Genomic DNA, 26,810 nt, shown 5'->3' with positions numbered 1-26,810 from the left:
CCTCGGGTGGGAATTAAAGTGCTTGCTTGCTTCATTCATTCATTCATTCATTCATTCATTCATTCAAACAGACATCTAATATTTGCAAGAACTTGAAGGAAAATAGAAGACTATCATACAGAAGTTATCCAGGCTTTGGGGTCAGACAGACCTGGCTCCCATCCTGGCCCCAGATCCTCAAAGGTCCTTTAACTAGTGGGTAGAGATCAGGGAAGCTGCTAAACACTCAGAATGCACAGGACGGCACCCCCTCCAACCCCCACCTCCCAAGAAAGACTCCTCTAACCCAAAATGTCCAGTGTTGAGGCTGTCAAGTGCAATCCTAGCCTGGAGGATGCAAATGTATGCCTTGCAGAATCTGAGGCCTGTCGCAATTCACCCCACCAAGCTCATCCCTGCCATTTGCTCCTGACAATAGCAGGCCACTTCTCCACAATCTCCTCTGCTCTCAGGGCTCTGGCCTGGGGACTTCCTGTTCCTGAATCCTAGGACACACTTTCCAGCCCGATTTATCAGCCTGGCAAAACTAATTCTGCTAGTTTCATCTCAGAAAAGGAAGAAAGGAAGGAAGGAAGGAAGGAAGGAAGGAAGGAAGGAAGGAAGGAAGGAAGGAAGGAAGGAAGGAAGGAAGGATCCCCTGACATAGGCTCTTCTCCCATTGAGAGAGAGAACGAGAAAGAGAGAGAAGAGGGAAGAGGAAAATCGAGTAGCTGGGCCTATCCAAAGACAGCGTCCTGACCCTGCCTGATGCTTCATTCGGCTTCTTCCTGTGCTTTCGGGGGCAAAGTGTTGAACGGTGTCAATCACCATTTCCCTGATTTATTGTTAAAATCATGAAAAAAGCAACGGCCTGCATCTGTTTGCCCCTAAACTTGCTAAAATGCCTCCTAGTGTCCACTGGAATAGCCAAAATGAGCCTTACGTGCACTTGAAGGCCACTTTGGGGTGGTCACGGTTTCATCAGTAAAAAGAGCCGGACACCAGAGCTGATTTCCAAGAAAAGAAGTGAATCCGGCTTCCTCTGCAGGCCTGAGCTGGGGGCGTGGGGTGGAGGGGGGTTGCAAAAAAATCCTTGGGTTTGGTTTAGTTTTCCAGCAGTTTAATAAAAGTGAATCATCGTGAGGGGTACAGTCCAGGCTTTCCAAAGTCTATGGGCCAAAAAAGCTCAATTTTTCACTTGACATTTAAAAGTTCAGAGGGTTAGGACTGGGGTAGAGAGAGGCTCCTCTTCCCCCTAGGAGCCAGTGCGGGGTAGAACTTTCCTATTGCCAAACACATATCCACCAAGGGTGCACATTAAAGGTAAAGGGACAGCTTCAGAGGTTCTTTTGCCGTGGGGCCATGTGGCTTCAGGCCTGGAGCCTGGGGAGAGGAGCACTTTTGTTCCCTTAAATGACAGGTTCAATCCATCTGCCTGACAGAGTACAAGGTGGGGGCAACATTGGCCAGGAGTCTTGGGGAAAGAGAAAAATTTATCTAATCTCTTAGTATCGGTCCTGGGAGCCCCACTTGCTGGCTGCCCCGACTGAGCTGACTTGTCTTAAAGCAGAGGCCTTTGGACAGAAAGTTCATGTGCCATGGAAAATCCAGAAGCAGTCCACAGCCTAGAGCTGTGCTCTCTGCAGCCCGTAGGCAGGGAAGAGGGGAGATAGACGTGCCCAAGAAGGAGTCCCACCTATCAGCAGGGAGCCTAACTGGACACGAACTAATTGGAGACTATAACTGGGGAGGAGAAAGCCCAGAGAGCTGTGGACGGGGTGGCGCCTTGGATCAGAGAGCTGGCACTCAGATAACGCTGCCAGGAACCTAAAACAGAGCCTCTGCTTTCTAGTCTGTGAAGCAGGGTGATTTCCGCCACTGTGAACCGTGCAGATGAAGTGGGATTTGGATATGAAGAGATTGTCAGTCCCTGGTTCAGGGTAGCTATGAAGGTTTGCAGTGGGGTGGGCTAAGGAGAGGAGAAGAGGGGTGGTCTGCACCCCTCTTTCACTACACCCTCCAAGCCCTGCACACAGGAATGTCACCTTCCACTGTGTTCTGCTCACAGCTAGGCCTGGAGGAAGTGGGTGGCTGCATGAAAGGAACCATGGTCCCCAGACCTGTCGCAGGGGACCTGCCACTGCAGGGGCAGACAAGCTGATCCTAAAGACACCTGTGGAGAAATCTGATACCAACCAGACTAGAGATGACCAGGCTATCAGTTTCCACCGTGATTCATAAGAACAGGGTTTGCCAAGAGCTAAAGAAAGATCCTGCTTTTTTCTGCCTGAGAAAACAAGGTGGGAGAAGCTCGCAACCACTTACAGGGATCAGAAACCCCCTTGCCCCCCAGCCCTTACTGTCTCCTGTCCAGACCACACTCAATCTGGGAAGACCCAAGACTTCCACCAGCAAGCAAGCTCTCCAAACACTCTGGGGTCTTCTGAGGTTACAGTCCTGGGGAAAAGTGAAGAAACCCTAGTTTTTCCATGACATGTAGAGATGTCCGTCTGACCTCCGCAGGTGTCTTGTTCTCAGACAGGTGGGTGCAGTGGCTAGGTAATAGAATCCCGGAAGTAGCTGTTAATAACAATGCACTTGTGTGGGCGGCCCCCCACGCCTGTGAAACTCACGTCCCTGGACACAGGATCCAGCAGCAGCGTGTTTGAAAGCTCTCTGGGTGATTTTCACATGCAGCTGAAGTTTAGAACCACTGAGCTCAGAGCTTAGGCCTTGGGACCCAACTGCCTGTGTTCAAACTCACTTTCCAATGCCACTTTCAAGCTGGATGACCTTGGTCAAGACCCTTCCTGTTTGTGCCTATTTCCTCATTCACAACTGGCTGTGGTTTCTTAAGGGCGATTCGTCTCTCCAAACTGAAGGTTATTTCCTAGAGAACTAACACCTCCTGGGGTCCTCGTGTGTTTCCTGGTACTCCACTCTCCTGCCCACATCAAAAGCCCCCCAGGAAGCCGCCGACAGGGCTGCATCCTCTGCTTCCCCCTCAGCCTCAGGCCTGTCACATGGTCCATACTGATGGGCGTGCCCTGTCCCTCTCCACCTAAGGTTTTCCTTGGAGTCTGGTTGAGATCCTGCCCAGGCCTCAGTCAGCCCAGGACGAGGCGCCCACGACTTACTCATAAAACTCTGCTGCTGGCGTGAACTTGTACTTGGAGTACTTGGTGTGGTTGCCCAGCACGGAGCCATTGAGGAGCTTGGGGTCCGTGCAGTTGGCGCTGTTCCAGGCATGGCCGCAGTTGGTCCAGGGCAGGGTGAAGGTGAAGGAGGCGAAGAGGTAGTAGAGCGACCAGGCGATGATGACGTTGTAGTAGAAGCCAACGTAGAGGGCAATGAGGATCACAGCATAGCCGACTCCTGGGTGGGTACACAGAGCTCAAGACCCCAGCCCAGGCCCAGAGCCACCTCCCCCTGAGGATCTGGCACCAAACACCGCAGTCCTCAACCCCTACATTGTTCTGTAGCAGATTGCCAGTCCCGCCCACATGCCTTGGGTACCGACCACCCCTTTGCCTGGGAGCTCTCCCTCACCATGGGAGCCCTCTCTGCCTGTTTATTGATGGGTCAGAAGGCCCTTGATGGCCCCAGGGAGCAGCCACGTTGGAAGCTGGAATATAAATAAGTTCCCCCACTCCCTCGCCCCGTGGACCCGATAACGAAGAGGTGTGTTTCACAGCCTCTCCACTCACCCATGGTGCACTTGACCTGATGACACACACTGCATGGGCTGCCCCCCCCCTTTCCTGACGTCATCTGGCACTTCCTGGGACCACCTCCCCAAATAAGTACTTACACTAAAATCCCTACCTCCGAATCTGCTTCTGGGGGGATCTCAAGCAAGCACTCAGCCCATGAGTTCTCTGGGTCATTCTCAACCACCTGCTTCACGTGCCCACACGTGATCTTCCTGAATGTGTCCAGCGCACCTCTAACACTAATTCTAGAGTTTTGCCTAGAGCAGAAATTATTTTGGCCTGCCCAGCACTGCTTTAAGGGATCTCCTTAAGTAACTCAGCCTGTGAGGCTTGGGTAAAAGTAATCCCTCACTTCCTTGATCTGTTCATGAGCGTGTGAAGACCTGGCCAATCAGAGTGTTGCTTTCTCATCACCACGATGATTGGTTAAGAGATAGGCATATGGCTCAAATCAAACCAATGAAAGTCTTCACTAAGAACTTTAATGAAGGCATGGATGCATAAAGGTGTTTTGTTAGCTTATTCCTTTGCTTATTTGCTTCTGGTCACTGTTAAACTCGGCAGGATTTAAGCCTGGAGTTGCTGGCAGCCATCTTTTTTTTAGCAACTGAGAAAAATGTACCAGAGAATGATGCGAACACGTATTCTAAGAGTACAATTTGAGTACCCAGATCAAACTGTACCTGGGTAGATTAGCACTCCCCCAGCAAAAAAAAAAAAAAAAAAAATCTCTGTTATATTAAAGCCAGTTTGAGTCATATTTCCAGCAAGTAAACAAAAATGATGCTAATCCCACGCAAGACTCTTGTATCAGTCTGGATTTACTACAGGATTGAGTAAACATAAGGTACTCCGGAGACACTTGCCAGCTGAGAAGAGGCTCATGGTAGTCACATTTGTCCTTATTGCTACCGATTCTCTAACCAGCGCTTGGGCAATATTAACTCTGGCCCCACACCCTTCTGCCAGATATCTGGAGGCCAAGGGATGATGGTTGTCATGGCTACTTTCTGCAGATGTGCACTAAGTCCCAAATGCAAATAGGCTCAATCCTATCCCATCTGCAATCAATTAGCTATGGCTGTTGCATTAAGGATTGTGAGGTAGCTTTCCAGCTGAGTTTGAGAAGCTCCACAATCAATTTGTCATGTCTGCCACGGAAGCAGAGGGGAGCAGCAGAGGTGTATGTGCTGGGTTTCTGGCATTTCTGTCTTTCATGACAATAGACTCTCTCTGGCCACTCAGCTGATGGAGCTAGACTGAAACTTGGGTCTCCAGACTCTGAAACTTGGGTTGCCAGCTCCTTTTCCTGACATGTCAAATGCTCCCTGTGTAACTTTGAATGGTGGACGCTCCTGACCTTGTTGATGCCCATGAATCCCACAGATAGTTGCTTTATCTCAGATCTCATCTTTGGAGTGCATTTCCCCAAATGCACTTTGACTTCCCCCAGACTCCTTCTTTACCTTTGAAGAAAGGACAGATCTTCCAGACGGTGGCCGCCCCTTCCCGGTTGTACTGCCCGAGAGCCAGCTCCATGTAGAACAGGGGCATCCCGGCAATGATGAGGAACAGGGTGTATGGAATCAGGAAGGCACCTGGGGGACACAGAGGCAGAGTGTGACCCACTAGATCCCTGCCCCTCACGGGGCTTGGATCAGTGTCTGCAAGCGCTGCCAGGGTCCCTCATCAGCTGCTCCATCGCCTGGCCATTTCACAAGGAGCATTGTGCGGCAGGTAAAGAGAGTCATGCCAAGAAGTGAATAACAACAAACAGGACCAGGAATAATAATAGTAGGAGTCCTAACTGCAATAATGAGGGACTCTAGTTGAATTGGTAAAGTCTGCAGGTTTCTCCTAGCCTCTGCTATGAAACACCACAAGGAGAATCCTAGGTGTAGCTTTCATCAAATTTGCTTAAGCAGAGAATCTTTCCTTTATGGAACATCATTCCGGGAACGCCCAGCTCTTACAGGTAAGCAAATTGAGACCAGAGAGGGAAAGACAGTGCCTAAAGGTACATCCAACTGGGTTTCTGACTTTTCTCCTGTGAATATCATTTTTAGGTTGCACGTAGCTTTCCCAAACACTAGCTCATTGGATTTTTCCCAATGCTTACAACAGCCTGTAGACCCAATGTGCAGGCAGTCTCATTTTAAGCCCTGAGGGACAGAGAAAGCAGTTGACTGTTCCTGTTGGCACTGCGGGTGAGTGACAGAAGCAGGACTTGTATTTAGGTCATCCAATCCTCTGGGCTCACCTGTTAAGGTGGCTAAAGGCAAAGCCCAGGGCAACGGGGCCAGAGAGCCCAATCTCTAGCCAGGAAAGATGCCCACCCAGAGCCCAGCAGAAACTCCAGGGGTGTCCTAGGCAACAGGCAGTAACTACAGCTAGTCCCTGGTGAAGTTGGACACATCTGAGTTCCAGAGCCAATGCTCAGTGTGCCCTAGTAGCCTGGAGTGAGCTTTGTGGGCTCTGGCATTGGGAGGTGACTCACTAGGATGCATGCCACATCAGCCGGGGCTGCCAAGTGTGCCCCAAGCCATATGCCAGCTCCTTATCCTGCTGCAGCCAGAGGCCAGGCCAGATCCAAACCCGTCTTGCCATTTATTTTGGCTGAAATGCCGTAACCTTGGAAACCAAATACTCTGACCTGCCCACACCCTGAAAGTGGGGAAACTGGGAGATAATTAAAGACAGTTACATGAAGTTCTAACATCAGATGTCAGCAGCTCACGCCTCCTGAGCCCCTACTGAGTTCCAGGCACTTGCCACACAATGTCACAATGACTCTACAAAGAAAGAGTGTTACTATCCCCACTTTGCAGAGAGGGAAACTGAGGCTCTAAGCTTGGAAAGAACTAAGGTGACCAGAGGCAAACTCACCCAGGGCCTCGGCTTCTTCAGGAAGCCCAGGGCCCTCCAGTGAAGGGTGTCGTGTCAGCCTGAATGCTGCCTGACCGGCCCTTCCGAGAAGGAGAGGGGCCTGCAGGCGGGGACAGGGAGGACTATAGGAAATGAACGCCTCCTATGTATGTATCCAGCAGGGCCAGGCATTGGGTGTCTTAAGATCCCATTTACACCATCCAGAACCTTCTGAGGAAACAGCTCTGGTGCCCCCGGAAGCTGAGGCTTAGAGAACTGACTTCACCAAGGTCATCCAACTGCTAAATGCATCCAGGATCCGGGCCTGAACCTTCCTGGCTCCCCAAGTTCCAGAGCTGTTCCCCACATACCCTGAAAATTCCAGAACATTCCATCTTAGATGAAGGACACGAGTGTGGATAGGATGTGGGAGAAGGAGATGCTCTGGGGGTTTGGGACCAGTGGAGCCACCTAGTCTCTTGGTTTTAGGCTGGTTCATGCTCCAGTCCCTGCTCCAGGTTGGAGTTCTTTGAAATTCTGGGGGAAATTCTCATTTCTTCCACTTACTCCCTGCCCCCCACCCCCTCCCACACAGAGAAGGCTGGTCTGGCACTCAAACCCACTCCTGTGCACCTGGCTAACAGTGGTGGAGGTGGTGGTGGTGGAGGTGGTGAGGGTAGGCAGTGGGGGTGGTGAAAGTAACAAGTATCAATTATGGAGCACCTATTGTATACCAAGCCACATGCAGGATTTCATGGACATATCCATTTAAAACCACCCCTGAGAGATAATTGCCACCAATTCCATTTTGCACGTGGGAAAACTGAGACTTGGAAAAGTCCAGTTGCTCATCCTAACTTGTAGTTTGCAGCGTGCTTTCCAACCTGCTCTGTCTGAGTTCCCCTGTGCCTTGGGGCCACCCGCTGCTCCTCTTGGACACCAGGAGCAGGAAGCAGAGCTGGAGCAGAGTGGGAAATAAAAACTTAAGTGGTTCAGGAGCCTGAAGACTGAAGCCAGGGCCAAGGGAGCGGGAAGGAGGACAAAGCTGGGCCTTGTGGTTCAGGTCCTGGCGCTGCCCTCTGCTGTTAGCGACTCCCAGGTTCCTCCTACAGGGCCAGCAAAGGGGGAGAGCACCATCGGCCACCAACCAGGCGTCCTTCAGCCCGTGCTCTCGAAACCTCTGGGTGGCACTGCCAGCCAGCAGTAACTGGCCCCACTTGACATCTACCTCCTCTCCTGCTGGCTGAGTCCCAGCAGAGGAAGGGGGTCGCCCCAGGGTCTGCAGGAGCCCGCGGGGCTGTCAAGGAATGGTGAAATGGTTGTGCACAAATAAAAAGCAGAAAGCTGTCTCATTGCCAGGCCCTTTTTCTGAAAGAGGATGCGGCCAGCTCGCTGGCTCAAGCCCCCTGTGGAGGGGAACCGGGGCAGGGCTCAAGAGTCAGAAATGGCAAAGAGGTCAGCCGAGGCCGCCTGTTCCTAAAGGACCCTGGAGTGGCTCCTTGGAACCTGAGGCTTATTACGAAGCCCCTAGACGTCACTGCCCTGCAAAGCCCATAACTGCCACATTCTTGTGGCCCTGCTACGTCTCACGCAGAGTCTCAGGGGCCATGAGCCCAGCGTCCTGCTTGGATCCGGCATGCTCTGCTGTGTGACAGTGCTGGGCTGACAGGGGCTGAGCTGGGCCTACCGCGTAAGGGGCTCAGCAACTGGGAGCACGTGACACGCACAAGCACAAATGCATGCCTGTGCACACTCCTGCAGCAGTACACACCCAGACTCCTGCACACCGACGCGCTCACACAGCCTCATAAAGAAAAAGAAATATTTGTGGCGAAAGAACTTCCAGCCAGGGGCCTTCGAACAAACTTAGTTTAAAAAAAAAAAAAAGATTGTCTCATGAGTGCAACTCACTGACACTGAACCGTTAGAGAGGAACCCTGCTGGCCACACAAGAATCCTGGACCCTCTGTGCAATGCCAAGCCCTCAGGAGGGAAGCCCAGTGGTTACTCAGAGTGCTAAGTGCTCACCAGGCAGGTAAGGAGATCCTCTGGAAAGGGGAGGGGTAGGAGGGGCTCAGCAAGGAATGGGGTGGCCGGGGTCTGAGGGGAGCCGGGGGGAGGTGGAGAAGTGTGTCAGGGAGGAGCTCAAGAAGGAGAGGTGGGTGCCCTGAGGTCAGTCTGTGGACAACAGGGTTCCTCAAACTGTCGATTCTGGCCACACCCAGGTGGATCCCAGGAGTGAAGGTCCACAAAGTTGTCCCCTTGATGCTGCAGCTCAGCTGCAGGCTGTCACTGACTGGTTTTCCCCAGAGCCCCAGGAAATCTTTGTCAACTCTCAGGGGAGCTAGGTTTGTCCCTGTCCTCCAGTACCCCCGGGGCGTGGTGTACAGAGTGCCAGGGAGGCACGGCGTCCGTCAGCAGCAGGGCTGCCTGCCACACGCTGGCCCGACGCTTTCAGGACTGAGCCAACAGCACAGGGAGGTCCGTCGTCCTTTTTGTGACAAGTTCAAAATGATAAATCAAGCCACCACTGCTAACCGAAGCGTGTGGCATCTTCTTACTTTGACAAAGTGGTCTTTGCCATGGTCCTGGTCCTATTACAAAGTTCAAGTTTGAAATTTTCAGCTCTTGGTCAGAATCTGGTGGTCCCGAGGGAACTCCACTGGATTGCCCTCCGCTTTCCCACCTCGTTTAGCATGTAAGCATGGACTCTCGGACCCCTGTATCTAAACTCTGTCTCTAGCCCCTGCAGCCCATGCGCCCCTGGCCGCCCACAGACCTGGGGCTGAGCAGACCTGCAACACAGCACACACAGGGAGAAGGAACCAAGCCCAGGGTCACGCAGACCTGGAAGGGGGGCTTGGGACTGACGGACTGAGCAGGGTGACCTGCCTGGAGCAAGCTGCGGGTGAGAGCAATGGTTCCCGCGGGCAGGGCTGGGCTTTCTAAAGGGTAGATCTAAGGATGATCCTCGACCCCAACTTTCTACTTATACCCACGAATCTCTACATTAATGTGCTTTCTCTGAGTCTCACCACCCCCATCCCACTTCATAAATGAGGGAAATAAACCTGTCATTAGTTTGCTGTGATAATTTGATATAATGGAGATGAAGTCCAGGGACATGGCGGTGCTCTGTAAATGGGAACGGGTCCTGTCAACGCACACAAGGCCTGATGGGAAACACCTTTATCAACTGTTTACTGCCAGTAAAGGTTCACCATGCAGCTGGTGGGGGGGGGGGGAGGCTGTGTGGTACGTGGCCATGCACACAACCTGGAGGCACAGGGAACAATCCTTCAGACCCCTCATGTCCCCCTCCCAAGGGAGTCTATTTACCCATGTGTCCAAACAAATATGCTGACCACAAGCAAGAACAGGACAAAGGATACCCAGGCCACAGCCAACTCTGTTCCCCAAGGGGCTCCCATAGAGCTGTCCAGATCCCCCTCAGAGATCAAGGACCTTCCCTCTGTGGTTGAGAGAGCTCAGTCCCCCACAGCTGGCCTTTGGAAGCCATCTGAAAAGAGTGCTTCATCCAAGGCCATACCCTGTCCCCATCCAATGACAAACCACTATAGAGCATAGAGTCCCAGCCCCCTCACCCCAACTCTGCACCAGTCAGAGGAGCCACCTGGTTTCAGGGTTTCCCCGAGGTCAGCTGACCCTCAGCCAAGACCGCCCGAGTGCCCAGCCTCTTCCACTGGCCAAGTTTCCCACCCTGCCTCCTCCACCCTCTGCCTGCCTCCTCTGCTCCATTCTGTCCCTCCATCCATGGAGAACAAGACAAACGAGTTTTTTCTAAAGCAAATTTTTGTGTCTTTGGCATCTGATGTAGGATCCCCCCTCAGAATCTCTGCCAGTCAAATGGCTGGCTTCCCGAGGCCAATTCTGCAGGAAAACACTCTTTTCCCATAATTAACCAAACCCAGATGATTCGAGTTTGGCAACGGAGACTCTCCTCTGGCGTGGGGCAACTGAGTTGTGGTGTCAACTCCAGCCTTCTCCCCAAGACTGATCTTCTCGGGGCCCTCACTGACCACAGAGGGCCCTGCCCACTGGTTTCAAGGCCCTCCAGCCTCAGCCCAAGTCGGGTCTTGCATCTCTTTCCTCCTTTCCCTGGACTTCACTGACAGGCTGGGACCATCGACGCGAGCTACCAAACTGCAATCATTTCTGGTGCTACACAAGAGAATTCTACACAAAACGATGGGAACTGGCTTCAATTCCTCACCTTCACCCTGGGTCCCCCACTCGACCTCCTGCCTCAGCTCCAACACCCAGAAATATCCCCAGAGAAGCAGCAGACCCACTCTACTGGTAGATTAAACCCAGCTCCAGTGGAGGATGGCGGGGTGGCATGGAGGTGGAGCTATTTCTCCTTATGTGGCTGTCCCATCTGGACTTGATTTTTACTGATAAAGCTTGATTTTTGTGACTTCATTAAAAGATCCTTGAAGATTTCCTGTCTCCTCCAACTTGATCTCTTTAAGAGGAACAAATTAGAAGGTGTCTGGGGTGCTCAGGACCACAGTCTGGAGGAAAACAGGACCCACCAAGAACAGAGGAGGACCTCACCTTTGCTCCCTTGGGATATAATACGTTAGGTTAAAGAATCTGAGATGGCAACTGGGCAGAGTGGCACATGCCTGTAAGGCCAGTGGCCTGGGAGGCTGAGGCAGCTGAGTTCAAAGCCAACCTCAGTAACTTAGCGAGGTAAAAAAAAAAAACAAAGAGGACTAGGGGTGTGGCTCAGTGGTTAAGTGCCCCTGGGTTCAATCCCTGGCACCAATAAATAAATAAATGAAATGGCATTAGCTTTGGGTCATCTCCAGGAGACTATGAACTCTCCGGAAAGGCAGGGATTTTCTTTCATTCACCTCTGTATTCCTGGCAGATGGTAGGCATTTAGTAAGTGATTTTTGGTTAAATAAACAAGTTTCAGCAATGAATCACATGGAGAATGCAGCTAATGACAGCCCCGGGGTCTTTCTCTACTTGTGCTGTGGCCTAATCCTGACTTAGGCAGTTAGGTTGGGGACCTCAGGGCAGGACAGAACATTTTTCGTTTATAAATTTCATCTCGATGGAAACGGCTCCTTCAGATCCTTTTCCTGCTCAGGGACAAATCAAGTTGGTAACCCCAGGTTGAGGTCCTAGATGCGGTCCTCATTCCTGTAAAGGGGTGGGCACACGTGTCAGCTTGGTGTCACACCAGCGGGCTGGTTCCTTGTGCCTCTGAGCTAACCGGTCAGCGTCAGCCTGGCCAGGCCAGGGTGTAGACAGCGCCCCCCGCTGTCAGGCTGCATGGGAAGACACTGAGTTTGGAAAACCCCCATCCTCTGTACCAGTCACCACCTCACTTGGCTTTGAGACTCCCGAGGTTTTCAGCCAGGAGGATCTCCAATGGCCCATGTGCGCCCGAGGCCCTGAGCTTTCTTAGAGAAGGATGAGAAACCCACTAGGGGCTCAGAACCACAGCATCCCATGGGACCCTCACGGACCACCTCCAGGAAGGTCAATCCACAATTTCCAGGGGAAAAAAATCTAGAGTGAGAAAAGGTTAGGCTGTGAGGGACTGGAACAAAGCCCAACACTTGATTCTTAAGTCTTCCTACCATGCAAGGGCCCCAGGCCAATACCTTATTTACCTTCATCTGTTCCTTCTTAGGATCAATTCTACCCCCTGCAAAATCAGGACCTCATTCCACTCCTGGATCTCCAATACAGCTGCCCTCATCCACCAATAGCAAAAGAGTAGCATCTGTATGATTGAGGCCTGATTATGAGACACTATTTCAGGTGCACTGTGGGACAGTGGTTGTTCAGCTTTCCTGCACAGGGAAACTGAGCTCAGATCAGAGAGGGTGTGTGACTTGTCCGAGGCCACATTTCTAGCAAATGTCAATGATTCAAACCCCCAGCATGCCCCAAGATCACCAGAAGGAAAATTCAGACCCTGGAAATAGCCCGCTGCTTGCTGCTGCCTCTTGATTGAGTCCAAGAGGGTCCAAACAAAGCCCCAGAACTGAGAATGACTTTCCCCTCCCACCACCACCCACAGCCTGTCATCCCAGCAGCTGGCCTCGGGAAGATGTTCAGACAGGCTGATCTTTCCCAGCAATTCATTCAGAAAATATTAGCCAGGGGCCTAAACTATTGGCACCTTCATCATTTCAAAACATCCTCCAAGCTGGGCCAGTGTGAACAGCAAGACTTTGAGAGTGTCTGTATTAATATTGGCACCAGAAGAGCACACAGACCGGAGGCTGTTAGAGAACAGGGTGGTGAGACACGGCTTGGGTACAGCCCTAAGCCAGGGCATTGCAAATGGATGGATCTTGAGCATCCTCTAAGCACATGTCCCTCTATCCTAAGGAACTTGAAGCTCAGAGAGGGGCTGAGTGATGGCTGGGGTCACTTCGTAAGTGACAGAGCCAGGATTCAAACTCAGTTTATTTGGACTGTTTCCACTAGTGCAGGAATTCCCACCTGCCTGTCCACTTCTCATCTCTGGGGCTGACTTCAGAATTCCTAGTGAGAATTGATCCACAGGAGAAGCCAGCTAGGAGGTCTCAGCAGAGACCACGCCCAGAGGGGACCTACCTGCTAAACATCTCCTGGAGCAGTAAGTTAGAAAAGGAGCTGTTGCCTGCTCCCAGATGGGAACCTGTGCTCTCCTGCGTGCCAATTGAAATCCACTGGCATACATCCCCAGCCCTTAGCCTAGCAGTCACGGCCTCCATAGCCCAGCCCCAACTTGCCTCTCCATCTTTATCTCTTCTGACTTTATCTCTTCAGCCTGCCCTCCTGTTCTGAGAAGGCTGTGGAATTGTACATGCCTGTCCCAGATGCACGGCTAGAAATACTGCCTGTCCCTGGAGATTGCCCCTGCCCCCTCCATCCTGGGCAGCTCAACTCCAAACACAGCCCCCCCCTCTCCACTGAACCTTTCCTAAGCAACTCCTTAAACCTTTACAGCACGTGTCCCCTCTCCCATCCACGTCACTCATGATGATGATGATGATGATGATGATTTAAAAAAAAAAAAAAAACATAGCCACCTTTGCTAAGTCACACTCTGTGCCAGGCTCTCCTGCCTTTGGACCGTAAGCACTCTTTAAGCTGAATACCAGCACTTCAGATTGACAGAGGAGGAAGTAGAGGCTTGGACAGTTGCTCAAACCACCTGGCTGGAGCCCTGGACTCTACAGCCAAGATCTCCACCGTCCAGGCCACCAGGGCCTCTGCACGTGATGCTTTGTTTCCTTAGTCATCATTGTATCTCTGTGGTGCTTTCTGGATTGGCAGCAGGTCTCTGAGAGCCTGGACCATTTCACCCATTTATCTATTCCACAGGAGTTTGTTGGGCACCTCCCACCACATTTCCAGTGTCTAGCGAGGCCTTATCTTGGGCATTAGAAATCCAGAGATAAAAAAAAGAAAACAGTCCCCGTCTCTGCCCTCCAGGGCTCCATCCTGTTTGGGAGACAAGACCCACAGAGAGACAGATGACCGGGCCACTCTGGGCCATTAAGGGGCCGGATAGCCTAGGACATGGAGCTCTGGCCAACTTCACCTCAGATTTGAAACCTGTGACAAATTTGCTCCATTTTGTCCCGAGGCACCTGGTCTATTGTCCTGCACACGGCAGGTGCTCTGTCTGTACTGGTGGCCATGCAGAATGAACACAGTGTCAATGGAGCCCCAGAGTATTTATCTAGTTGGGGTGTCCAGTGGGCTATCTGGGGTGCATTTAGTCTCAACAAACATGTGTCACAAGGAAAGGGACTTATCACAGCAGGACAACCAGGACCTTCTGAGTCTCAAGCTCCTGGCAGGCAAAAGTTCTGGTTCATTCATCTAGGTGACCCGGCAGAGTCGAGAACTGTGCCTCTAACTGAGGGGACCCAGATAAATATTGCTGATTGATGACAGAGGCTTCTGCTGTCTAGGGACAAGTCGTCTCGGACGGTCACTGAGGACAGGCTGGCTGGCACGTCCTATGGTCTCCCAATCTGTCTTTCATTCATCATCTCTCTGTCTGCTAAAAATATTGAGCGGCTGCATTTTCTTCTTCCTTGGGTCCCAAGGGACAGAAAGCTCAACTCTGCCCTGAAACCCCTGAGGAACGACAGCAGGAAAATGTGGGAAAGTTTCACCTCTGGATTGAATTTTCTTTTCTTTCTTTTTTTTTTTTTTTTTTTAACCTTTCTAGGATAGTCCATGGCTATCCTAGAGCCAGACATAAGGGCTGAGCCTGCGAGTAGAGAGGGCTCCCATCAAGCTCCGGACCCCAGCTGCTCCTGAAGCTGAGGACTACTGTCCCAGCCACCTTGTCTGCAGCATCTGACAGGGACAGACTCATCTCAGGAAGTGCTAAAGGAGATGACGGACACAAACCCTCATCTGTTGGCTCCAAGGTTGGATCTACTTTTTCAGAGGGTGGGGATTGTTTCCATACACAGTATCCTCTGCTGGTGACCAGCCCCTTGCTGCAAGCACTGATCCCTGCCCATCCCCAAACAAATGTCCAGAGTACACACAGAAGCCAAGAACCCTGAGTGCTAGTCATGCGCTTTCCCTTTACTCAGCTCCCTCCCACTGAGGGCCACAGCCACAACCTGGAAGGATGGTCCAGGGGTTAGAGAACTTTCCAGAACTGGGCCAATGTCTTCCTCTTACTTTCCTGAGATCCCTGCAGGGCATCCTGTAGCTCATCCCTGAACAAATGGTAGGACTGGGGTGACTTGGATACCCCAGGGACAAGGGCCTTGGGGAAGGAGCTAGTCTTTAAGGACATAGCCTCTTGACTCCCAGGCTGCTTCCAAGGGCTCTGCCTCATCTTACTTGATTGGACTATTGGTGATCTCCAGGCTCCCATCCCAGGGCAAGTGGTAATCTGACCACCCAGCAGGAGGAGCAGGGGACAACTCCACTGTCCACTCCAGGCCCCTCTCCCACTCCGCCCTGCAATGTTCCCAGGACCTGTGGAGCTAGAGGCTTCACCCAATTACCCAGGACTCCCACCTCAAGGCCCAGGCCAGCTTGAGGCATCTTCTGACCCAGTCCTACCAGTGGGGGGTACACACCCCGGACCCCTGCAGCAAAACAACTGCCTCAGCAGCAAAAGAGCAGTCTCAGATGCCAGAGTCTCTTCCAGGCTTCGCTTACCTGTGTCTCAACCCAAATCCTCTATCCTCTCCCTACCCAGGACCCCTGCCCCAAGGCCCAGAGTGTTTAAATCACCTTGCATCACAGGCATTCCTGGGGGTCCTTCCAGAGCTCTCCAAATCTCCACCTCCTTTCCTGGGGACCATTAAAGGGTCAGAGCTCCTCACTCAATAGGTGCCCTAGATCCCATCCTTCCACCCCTGTCTCTGCCCTGTTTCAAGGTCCTTCCTCTATTTCTTTCTTCCTCTGGGGCAATTCTTTTTCCCTGGGCCCTGTCTGATTCCTTCCTATGCCCCAGACTTGCCGGTGTGTCTCCTCCTTCTTCCCCCACGTGTATCCTGGCTTCCCTACCAGCCACAGCAGGTAGCCTCCGGAGTTTAAAGCCTCAGCCCCACCCCGTGCTCACCGCCACCATTCTTGTAGCAGAGGTAGGGGAAGCGCCACACGTTGGCCAGGTCCACCGCGAAGCCCACCACCGACAGCAAGAAGTCGATCTTCTTGCCCCAGGTCTCACGGGGCTGCGCATCGCTGTTGCGGGGCGCCAGGAGGCACTGGACGCCGTTGCGTTCCTTCACCACCAGCAGATCCGCAGTTTGGCAAGCGGGCAAGGACGGCTCGGGTTCAGGGTCCTCCCCGCTGGGCTGCACCTGCGGGTTCATCCGCGCCAGAAGCATGGGTGCGGCTGGCTAGAGGGACTTTCAGCGGTACCGGTACCGGAGACACGCAGAAGCTCTGCTCGTATCAAAGGAAAAGAAGTGGTCACTTGGTGAGGGCGGGGGTCCTTCCTGCCTGTGCCAACAGAGACCACTGGGGAGATTGGGATCAGCGCGCGCTGAGCGGACTCGCGGTTCGCAGGAAAGGGATTACGTCTGTTGGAAAAAACTGGATATAGAGGTTGTGACGCGCACCATTGGGACAAAACTCAGAGGTGGAGACCGCTTTGGACCTCCCAGTGAGTCCGACTGAAGAAGACCCCGCAGCGCTCTCTCTGGTTCACTTTCTTGCTCGCTCTCGCCCTCAAACAGCCGGGTCTGGACATACCAAGGCTGAAGTTTCCCGCGGTGACAGTGCCCGTTGCGCTTTCCGCCCTCCTCCCCACAGCGGGTCTTGGCCACCTCCAACAGCCCCAGGAGCCTCTGCACTCAAACTTGTGGGCACTCTAGTTCGTGGGCGTCAGCCTGGGTCTGTCTCCCTGCACACCTAGCCCGGTCCCGCGCGCAAGGCGCACTCACGTGTGGGGCAGCAAGGGGACCCGGGTGCCTTGCGCTCTGCCGGTTCTGGGGAGTGAGCCGGGATTGGGCTCCGCCGCGTGGCACTCGGGTGCGGCCAGAGGAGCGCTGGAGTCCCGGGCGGCCAGCGGCGGGACGTGGGCTGGCTGGTTCTGGCCACGCTGGGCGGGGGCCGGCCTGGTAATGTAGCCTGCGCCCCAGGTAACGCGCCGATTGCATTAGCCCAGCGCCCAGCCCGCTCTGTCTGGAGCCTGTTAGCACTAATGGAGACTGACAGCCGGGGATGGGCAGGGGCGGGGGCGCCTTGCGGGCCAAGGGCGGCGGGAGCGGGCTACCCGAGGACTCAGGGGACCCGGGAGCGCACATTCTCCATCCTGCGCTGGAGCACTCCAAAGGACACCAGATTCCGAATTCTCACCAGAAGACGACAGACTCCTAGAAAAGTCCTCAAAGAAAGTCCAAGAATGGACTGGCAAGGGCGACCTGTGCGCAGCCAGCGCTGTCATCCGCAACAGGCCATTCACACTACCTGCTCAGTAGGGACGAATGCTCTGCTCGCTGTCCTGGACTCCAATTGGTAGTCTTCGGGTGGTTTTGACGGGCTCAGCGGGCCGAAAGGTTACTGTCTTCAGCAGTGACCTTTGAAGGTTGTGACCCCTGCTTTATAAGGTTAAGAACTGATATTCATCTATTTAGTCATTGGTTCACCCTTTCGCTCATTGGTTCTTGCGTTTTCCTCCTACTTGCTCCTTGAGGCCCATTCGTGGATGACACCACCAAGATTCTTGATGACATGGAGTTGATATTTAGTCCGGGGAGACAGGGGAAAAGAAGAAACATAACAAACACGTTATGTAGTAGGGAAGAAGGTCACGTGCACTATGGGGGAAAGCACGGCAGGGTAAGGGGTTGGTGGGGGAGGAGCAGGGTCAGCAAACTCTAGAAGGTAGGGTTTAGCAAAGAGTCGGCCACTTTGTGGCTGACCGCCTGGTGGTCATTTGCTTACTTATTCACTTGTCAGGTGATTAATTTATTCATTCATGACACCCGATTCATGATCACTTGCCGCTAGCTTCAACAGAGCAGGCTGGAGGAGCCATGGGGAGTTCCTGCCAACAGGGAGTTCCCAACCCAGTGTGTAAAGAGAGGGTCACATCTTAGTATAGTGGGGACTGATTGAAACCGTAGGAGTATGGAAGTTTGGTAAAGCTGGATCGGCAAGTAAGGGGTGGTGTGGTAGGAATTTGGATAAAGCCTGCCACCCTGCCCTCCCCCTGTTTTTAGCATCCAAAGATAAAACCCACCCCAGGACTCTTACACTTGCTGTTTCCTCTGCCTGAGCCACTCAGATCCCTTCCTAACCTCTCAAATCCAAAAATACACTCTCAATCTCAAACACACCACCCTATTTTGTTCCCTTCATGACATCACAGTCCAAAATCATTGATTTGACAACTCCAGGAGAGCAGAGACTTTGTCTGATACACCACTGTGTTCCCAGGACCTGTGACATCCAATAATACAGCATCAGTTAGTAAGTGAGGTGAATGAATGAGACCGAAGGCAGAGGGCAGGAGATCAGGGGAAGCGGGGAGTAGAGGTTTTAGGATGAGATCTGGGAACTGTAGGTTCCCATCCATCAAGGCTACTTATCCCCTTTGGACTGTGGACCACTGTGACAAGTCTGTAAGGAAGATTGCCCAGAATCATCTTTCCAGTTTTCAGGTTAGGACACTGTGGCTTTGAGGGCACAAGTTATCTTAGCTCCCACAGGTGGGAAGTGGCAGAGTTGAAATGAGAACTCCGGTTGCCTGGCTCCCACAACTTATGGTTGGAGACATTTGGGTCCCTCCTGCCCTCTACCCCCTGCCCCATCCATCTGATTATCAAACTCTGAGACTCCCATTCCTAAAAGCCTTGCAAAGCCCCCCCCCCAGCAGCCCAGCAGAGGGTCCTCATGTCTCCTGACTGGTCGTCCCACGTCCAGTATCTTTCCAGCCATATGATCATCACCAGCTGCCGGGATTCTTTCTACGACTCAAGTCTGACCACCTTATTCCTCTGCTTAAAACTCCTCTTGAGACACACCAAGACATCAATGTGATTTAATTAACCTTGGACTCGAGGTAATTTTATTTTCTTCTTTATGCTTCTTTGTCGTTGCCAACTTCTCTACAATGAGCAGTTGATATTTTCGCAATCAGGAAAAGATAACCCACAATTTTCAAAAACCCTTTCATCTTTCCAAGACAATATCTAGACATGTTCAGCTGTGTAGACAAGATTCGACTTGTCTGGGTAACCCTATCTTCTGCCACTCTAATTCTTCATTTTCACTAAAGATTTTGCCACTTCTGACACATGCAACATGGGAAACTCCGTGAATAGTAGTTCCCTAAACTTATGCTTCTTCTTTTATGCATTACTAAATTTTAAAATATGCTATTTCCATCTGATTGTCTTTATGGAGAACTCCTATTCACCCTCCAAAACCTCCTACGTCACCTCTGAAACCTTCCCTGATTGATAACCGTCTCTCACAACAGAGTCAAATACCTTTTGGTTGCTTTTATATTGCTGTATATATTTGTGTAGTTCAGTTACACAGAGGACTTCCCTACCAGGGACAAGGACAATGCTGGATGTATCCTAGTGTATAAATAATATCCAGAAAAGGTTTATAAAACAGAACTAGAAGAGATCTCATTCTTTGATTGGGTTGAGGGTGGTTTTGTATTGGATTCTTCTAGAAGCAGAACCTGAAGCAAAGGTTCAAATTCAAGTAGTTTATGTAGGAGGCAGTTGCTAGAAGCATTGGGAGAGAATTAGGAGAGTGAGACAGGAAAGGGAATGAACCCTCAGCAGAGGGTAGATGTTAGTTAGTGCTGGGGCCATCTGATATGTCTGCTGCGGGGACCTTGGAGACACCGAGTACGGCCTGGAGTCGTGTCATCCAGGGGCAAGGAAGCTGGCGTGTGGATCCACCTGGGTGGCACCTGAGGACTGGCTTTCCCACATTTCCAGCCCACCTGACATGGGGCCATCATGCTTCTGCTGCCAAGGAAAGGCTTCCCACAGAGGCCCAGACACTTGCAGCAGGAAGCTGTAGGGTCCGGTCTGCACTGGCGAGGAGGGTGTGGGCAGGGCCCTGGAAGTACTCGCTGCAGGGCCAGAGGAGCCACACCCACCCACCCGCCACCTGCAACATGCACACCCTCAGAGGACCAATCAGCAAGAGTTCCTTCTGTGGTTTCAGAGACATCTGGGATATAGCAGCGTGGACACCAGGCTGAGGCTGAGCAGAAGGGAAGGCGTCTCCTACATCTCCGGCCCAGACTCCCTGCTCCCAGCTCCAAAAGCCATGAGGCCATGTGGCTTCTCCTGGTGCCCTGCATCCTGCCCCCCAGGCAGCCTGAGGGCAAGTGGTGGGCAGGAGGCTGGAGCATTATCAGAGCTGACATGGTCTCTGGGGAGGCGTCACTTCCACTTACTATGGCCCTTGGTGACACAGGCCATGGGATGCACGGCGATGGCTGGTGCTGTGGGTCCAGCCTGGCCATCTCCCTGCAGACACCAGGGGCCTGGCACACGGGGCCGGGTCCTCAGGTACAGTCAGTCTTCACCTCCATTTGCACCAAGGGGGAAAAGAAGGGGAAAGGGGAAAGGAGTCTGCCTCCTGCCTCCCTCCCTCTCCCCACTCCTTTAGGGACATCAGATCTGTTTCATTGCAGTTAACTCTCCCTAGGGTCATGGGTCATTTACCCAAATTGTGCAGTATTCACAAATAGCATGAAAGTTTCCTCATCACAAGATCCCTCTGAGCTGGGCAAGCTGAGCACGTCTGTACTTCCGGGTACTGGCCTGTCTTCCACTGTTGACCTTCACAAGTGTGTCCTCTGCGTCTCCCCCACCCCCAACAAATTCCACATGCCTTCATCCCACAAGAGACTGGACATCTCTATGAGGGTAATAAAAGGCCCTTGGAACTGCCCATGTCCCAAGCAGAGTCCTGGAGGTCCCCTCCCTAACACAGGCACAGGCCGGCTTCTCCACCCTGCTCCCCGTCCCAGGGAACGGCCATCTCCCTCCCTCCCTCAGGCCAAACCCCGGAGTCAGCCTGGACTCTTCTTCTTTCACTGCCACATCTGACCCTGCAGCACACTCTGTGGGCTCCAGGTCTTGTCACATCTCTGCATCTCTGTGCTGGGGTGACTTCCCTGTTCTAAGCCACCATCTCCTGCTGGGATGACATGATGGCCTCTGAGTAGCCTCCTCGATTTCTCCCTCTGTCCTTTGAAGCTTGAGCCCTACACAGCCGCCAGAAAGACCTTTGGGAATGAGTTTGGATCCTTCCCCCCCCCACTCCACCCCTTCTCTCCTCTCTGTCTCATTCAGAATAAAATCTAAGTCCTTCCAGGGCTGATGTGAATGAGTGATGGAGCTCATCCTTGGGTGGACTCGGCCAATGCATGGGAAGCCAGGTGGAGCAAGAGCAGGGTGCTGGGGCAGAGGACAGAGTGCAGGTGGTGTGGCGGGAAGGGCTCGGCTGGGAGCCGTCACCCAGCTCTGATGTGTTTGGAAACTGTGGTGGTGGCCAAGTCGACCAGCAAGATGCGCAGCACCATGGAAAGAGGAAGGCAGACAATGCCCATGTCAGGAGAAGAGCCCCCGAAGGAGACAAGAAGGTGTCCAGATTGGAGCTCAGTGTCCCCCCCTCTGAGTTCCCAGACACGCCCTTTGACCATGATCGTGAAGGTTATGGGGACAGACTCTCACACCTGGATAGTGTTCCTCTCCAAGGCAGAGGGGGTTGTGGCTGGTTGACAGGGATGATCCATGATCTGCCTGGCATGGGGTCTCTGTCCTTCCAGGAGCCACAGAATAAGACAAAAATCTCAGAAATCTTCATGCCCTGTTGTCCTCCGTCAGGAGACCAGACAGTCCAAAGGTAATCACATGAATGTGCAGAGAGGCTCAGCATTTCTAAATTGATGTATGAAATTTATCATCCGTAAGAAAAAGTATAGATCCCAGGTGTGACCAGTCCTCAGTTTAAATAATAGTAATTATTATTATAGGAACCTACAAGAACTCACCCAGTTCTCCAGTTTAAGGAGAATACATCCATGTCCCACGGTCCCCTGTGTCTCTCCCTCAGCGGGTTCCTTCACCCCTCTTCCCTCCACAGAGAGGTCACCCCTGTCCTGAATTTAGCAATCCCCGGTTCCTTCTTTTTCTTTATAGTGTTACCACCTATGAATATATTTCTAAACAATACTCTGTTTGGTTTTATTCTTTTATGAACTTCATATAAACGGCCTTAGTGTAGATATTGTCCTTGAGTTCTCTGGCTCACTATAATTTTTTTAGATTTATTTGTGAGCATGGGGTTGGCCATAATTGGCTTATCCTCATTGCTGTACGTATTGGCTCCATTGAATGAATAATCACAATTGTTTTACTTGTTCGATGTGAAGGACATTTGTATTTTTGTCTTCTTTCTAAAACTTTAAACCAGGCAGTCTATGATGTCGAGATGTCTCCTATATACACGTGCACAAATCTGTCCAGGGTTTCTTTGTAGAAGTGCATTGCTAGTTTGTAGGGTAGGTGTTTGTTTAGCCTTACCAGGTAATGTTAAACTATTTTCAAAAGTGCTTATGGCCCTTACACCTCTAGCAGTATATCAATTCCTCACTTCTAATTTTCTTCACCTCCTCACTAACTTGTAGTATCCAGGTTTTTAACTTTGGATTATCTTTTGAATATGAAATGGTGTCTTATTCTAGTTTTAATTTGCATTTCCCTGACTTCTAAAGACACTCACCGTCTTCTCACATGCTGTGGCTTATTTGTGTTTCTTTTTCCTCTGTGAAATGCACATTTTTTTTTATTGGCTTGACTTTTTCTAATTCATGGTAGTTCATAAAAATATTCTGGGTCCTACTAACCTCTATCCAATATGTTGCAAACACCTTCACTTGGTTGTGTTATAGCCTTTTTTTGTTCTACTGAGGGTGATTTTCGTAGAGATTATTATTTTTACAATAATTAAATCCTTTAAATATGTATGTCTAATTTTTAAAAGTCCTTTCCTAACTGATATTTTCCTAAATTATACTTCAAAATTTGAGAGCTTTGCCCTTCATATTTATGTCTTTAGTCAGTACCAAGAGTTCCTTTTTGGGTAGGGTGTGAGGTAGGGATTTCAATTCATTAATTTTTATGCAAATAACTGAAAACAAATTGTCCTCATCCAGTCATTAGGCAGTTAACATCTCTGCTCTGATCAGCAGAGAGTTCTCCATCTTTAACCAAGTTTCCTTGCATGTATGGACTTTTCCTGGGCTCTGTCTTCATCTGTTTATCTGTGCCTGAGCAATTCCACACTATCTTATCTGATGGAACAAGGATCTCCAGCTCTTTTTCTTTGGAAATGTCTTGACAATGCTCCTCCCTACAAGTTTCAATAATCAACTCAGAGTTTTTTGAAAGATTTCATTACAATTTAAGGGTGATCGCATTGACTCTATAGATCGATTCAGGCAGAATGAATATCATTTTACAATATTCAGTTTTCTCTTCCAAGAACATGTATTTGTCTTCCTTAATGTATAACACATTTTGATACAGTTTTGAGATTAGATTGTACCAATAAAATATGGGGAAAAAAACAGTTTGGAGGTGATTTCCAGACTCCCATGTGAAACCTGTCTCAGGATCCCTTAAAATCACCACCCTTAATTATCTGTGCTCACCCTATTTTCCTCAGGAAACACTGTTTTGTGGCTTCACCAGTAAAGCATTTGGGACCCTGATTCTTACAACTACCTTCCTATCCTTTCCACTGGTGTCTACACCTGGGAAACTTACCTGGCTGAGCTTTCTCTGCAGCCTGGAAAGGCAGATAAAAGCTTGGCCTTGGAAGGCACATGTCCTGAATTTTAGTCCCAGCTCCGCCACTAACTATCCATGAAATCTTGACCAAGTTCCCTTTTTTTTCTCTGTGCCTCACTTTCCTCATCTGTAAATTGGGAAAGATGATGAGGATGAATAATAGAACTTACCTCACAGAATTGTTGAGATGATTAAATGAATAAATACATACAAAGCAACTTAGGTAGCATATGGGTTATTGGTTATTGGTACCAAAAATCTTTAATTCCTCTGTGTCTGTGGGAGGCAGAGATCTTGTCCATGATTTTAAGTTAGGTTTATCTGACTTTAAATTTCAAGACTGAAGGCTGGGGTTGTGGCTCAGTGGTAGAGTGCTCGCCCAGCACGTGCGAGGCCCTGGGTTCGATCCTCGGCACCACATAAAAATAAATAAGTAAAGGTATTGTGTGCAACTACAACTAAAAACAAATAAATAAATATTTTTTAAAAATTTCAAGACTAAATTGAAATACAAATGTGGAATGGTCTAACAATTATGAATGTGATCTTTTCAGTGATTTTATTCCTCAATAAAAGCTTGGTTTTAAGCCTTGCCTTTGATGAACTGCCTCTTCTGAGACCCAGTTTCCTCACTTGTAAAATGGGGGTAACAGCACCTCTTATGATAGTCAAGGGGTCACATTTATCAAGGCTCCATGATGCTGGGAAGAATCATATCATCATAGGTCACTGCTTTTTCCTAGAAATAGTTTGCCTTTTTGCCCCTTTTCATGCCAATCTAGCAGATTATTAAAAGCACGGGTTCCCAGGCTCCACTCCAGAAATTTGGATCCTGTGGGTCATCAGTGGGGTCAGGAATCTGCATATTTGGAGCATGTTCACTCTTATTTTTTTTAATAATTCCAGCATCGGGACATACATTTCGTAACTGCTGGCCTGGCCCTGAGTGGCCCTAGAGGTTTGCACTTGCTTTGTCCACCCTGAGTCCCTTCTTCCCTAGCCCCAGAACATCTGACCACACCTGGAGGAAAACACACAGCCATTTCCTAGTTGAACTGTCTTCCCAGGGAGGTGCGTCACCTTTGGGGCAAAGAAGGGAGGAAAATGGCTTCACACTCACCATCTAGGGGACCATCCTGAGGGTACCAGCAGCACCCATAGCCCCCCCCACACCAGCAGGTGTGTGAGATGGGCGTGGGATGCAGGTGTGAGCTGCACCCTCTTGGGGGCGATGCTCATGAGGTTGCAGCACAGTGAAGCCGAGGGCACCTGGGTCTGAGCTGCCCCTGCTCTGCTCTCAGGCTCAGGAGCTGGAACTAGAAGCCCCTCGGTGACAGTGGTGCAGTCCGGAGGCCACACTCTGTGGACCACGTGCACACACACCTGAGAAGGCTGCTGCTCCCCCTCCCCCAGAATGAAAGCTGGAGAGTCATAGAGCATGGGCAGGGGTACTGGGGGCCAGGGCTCAGGACGACGGTGTGTTAACCCTCGTTATGAGGAACTCCATCACTCTCCTTCCTAGATCCTTAGGGGCCCTGAGCTCCAGGGCCACTGTAACCAGCAGGTCCAGTGGCCCTCAGCTCCCACTCTGAGTGGTGGTTAAATCTGGCTCCTACCTCCCAGCTGTGTCACCTTTTGGGATTGATGTGTGCCTGTTTCTCTTGTAGAATCTGCAATGCATCAGTGTCCTCGAAGTGCCTGAGTAGGGTTTGGCACAGGCTACAGACACATGGATATTGACGTGGGTCAATCCTTTATTAACAGCGCAAACTGGTTCTAGGTCCCCTGGTGTGTGCTACTCACCGCAGTGTTCACTGTTATTCTCACTTGACAGATTAAAAAATGGGCGCGGGAAGAGGTTGACTGTCTCGTGCTAGCTTACAGGCTAGAGTGGAAAGGGGTGGGACTTGAACCTCATGCAGGCTGCTCCAGGGCACACACTCTTGACTGCTGTTCTACACCAGTGGCTCAGTGGTCCCTCGTCTAGTCCCCATTCTCAGCAGGGCCACTCATCAGGTTTGGCTGGGGCTCTGGGCAGCAGTGTTTGATGCATTTCTGAATGTCAACAGGCTGTCTCTGAAGCCACCACCTTTCCTGGCCCGCCCTCGCTGGTCTCACCTCCTCCTCCTCAAACCCTTAGGGCCAGCTCTCCCTTGACCTCTGGGACCTGTCCCCAACACCATCCTGTTTCTCCTCTTCCACCCTTTGGCTGCCACACCTGCCCAGGGCTTCAGCATCCGATGACCCCCCCCCCACCTCCGCCATCACGAGTCTTCCTCCTGCCTCTTCCTTCATGCCCCACCCCCCGGACTCCAGCAGTCACACAGGTGAGTCATGGCCCTAGGAACTCAGACCCTGGATCCTGACGCTTGTCCCAAGGGTCTCTCCACATACCAAGTCCTCTCCATGGAGACATCTGTCAGACCAGAGGTGCTGCCCACCTCGAAGGGACGAAAAACGCACAGGTGAGTCTCGAGGAGGAGGCTAGAGGACCTGGAGCTCCAGGTAGAGCTTTAGGTGGCAGAAGGAGGGGTCAGGCGGGACAGGATTCTTGGTAATGACAGAGAGCTATCATTTGGCCACCCCTGCCTGTCCCAGGGGACAGAACACACCCCCCCCACCTTCCGGAGCATGTACTTCCCATCGCGGGAGCAGCAGCAGCGGGTTTCCACTGCCATGAGAGGGTGGGCGGGTTCTAGGTTGAAGTCAGCCCTGACTGACACTGGGCCCAACCTGTCAGGAGAGGATGCATGTTTCCATGGGAACAGCAAGGCCAGTCAAGTCAGGCGGTAGAGAGACTCAGGTCTTAGGACTTGGAGAGGGACCTGTGGTCACCCATAAGAGACCAACCATGAGACCAGCTCACAGTGGCACAAGAGGAAGCCTAAAGGCAGTGTCGGGGTGACATAGGCTGCCCTCCAAGGGTGTGAGTGCCCGGCTTCCAGAAACTTCC

At 51.3% G+C, this 26,810-nt stretch overlaps 1 protein-coding gene across 1 annotated transcript in view; it reads right to left on the bottom strand.

Moving 5' to 3' along the window:
• The window catches only part of Slc6a2 (solute carrier family 6 member 2), a 35,915-nt gene extending 18,732 nt beyond the window's left edge, over positions 1-17,183 (bottom strand). The window contains exons 1-4 of the mRNA XM_013365598.4: positions 16,964-17,183; positions 16,138-16,463; positions 5,159-5,290; positions 3,117-3,354 (exon numbers count right to left, since the gene is read on the bottom strand). Of these exons, the coding sequence (XP_013221052.1) occupies positions 3,117-3,354; positions 5,159-5,290; positions 16,138-16,405 (638 nt within the window). The 5' untranslated portion in view covers positions 16,406-16,463; positions 16,964-17,183. The remainder of the gene's footprint in view (positions 1-3,116; positions 3,355-5,158; positions 5,291-16,137; positions 16,464-16,963) is intronic.
• Positions 17,184-26,810: the final 9,627 nt, after the last annotated feature.

Source organism: Ictidomys tridecemlineatus, chromosome 15 (assembly GCF_052094955.1).
Source record: "Ictidomys tridecemlineatus isolate mIctTri1 chromosome 15, mIctTri1.hap1, whole genome shotgun sequence".
Taxonomy (NCBI): Eukaryota; Metazoa; Chordata; class Mammalia; order Rodentia; family Sciuridae; genus Ictidomys; species Ictidomys tridecemlineatus.
This window is presented reverse-complemented; position numbering and strand designations above follow the sequence as displayed.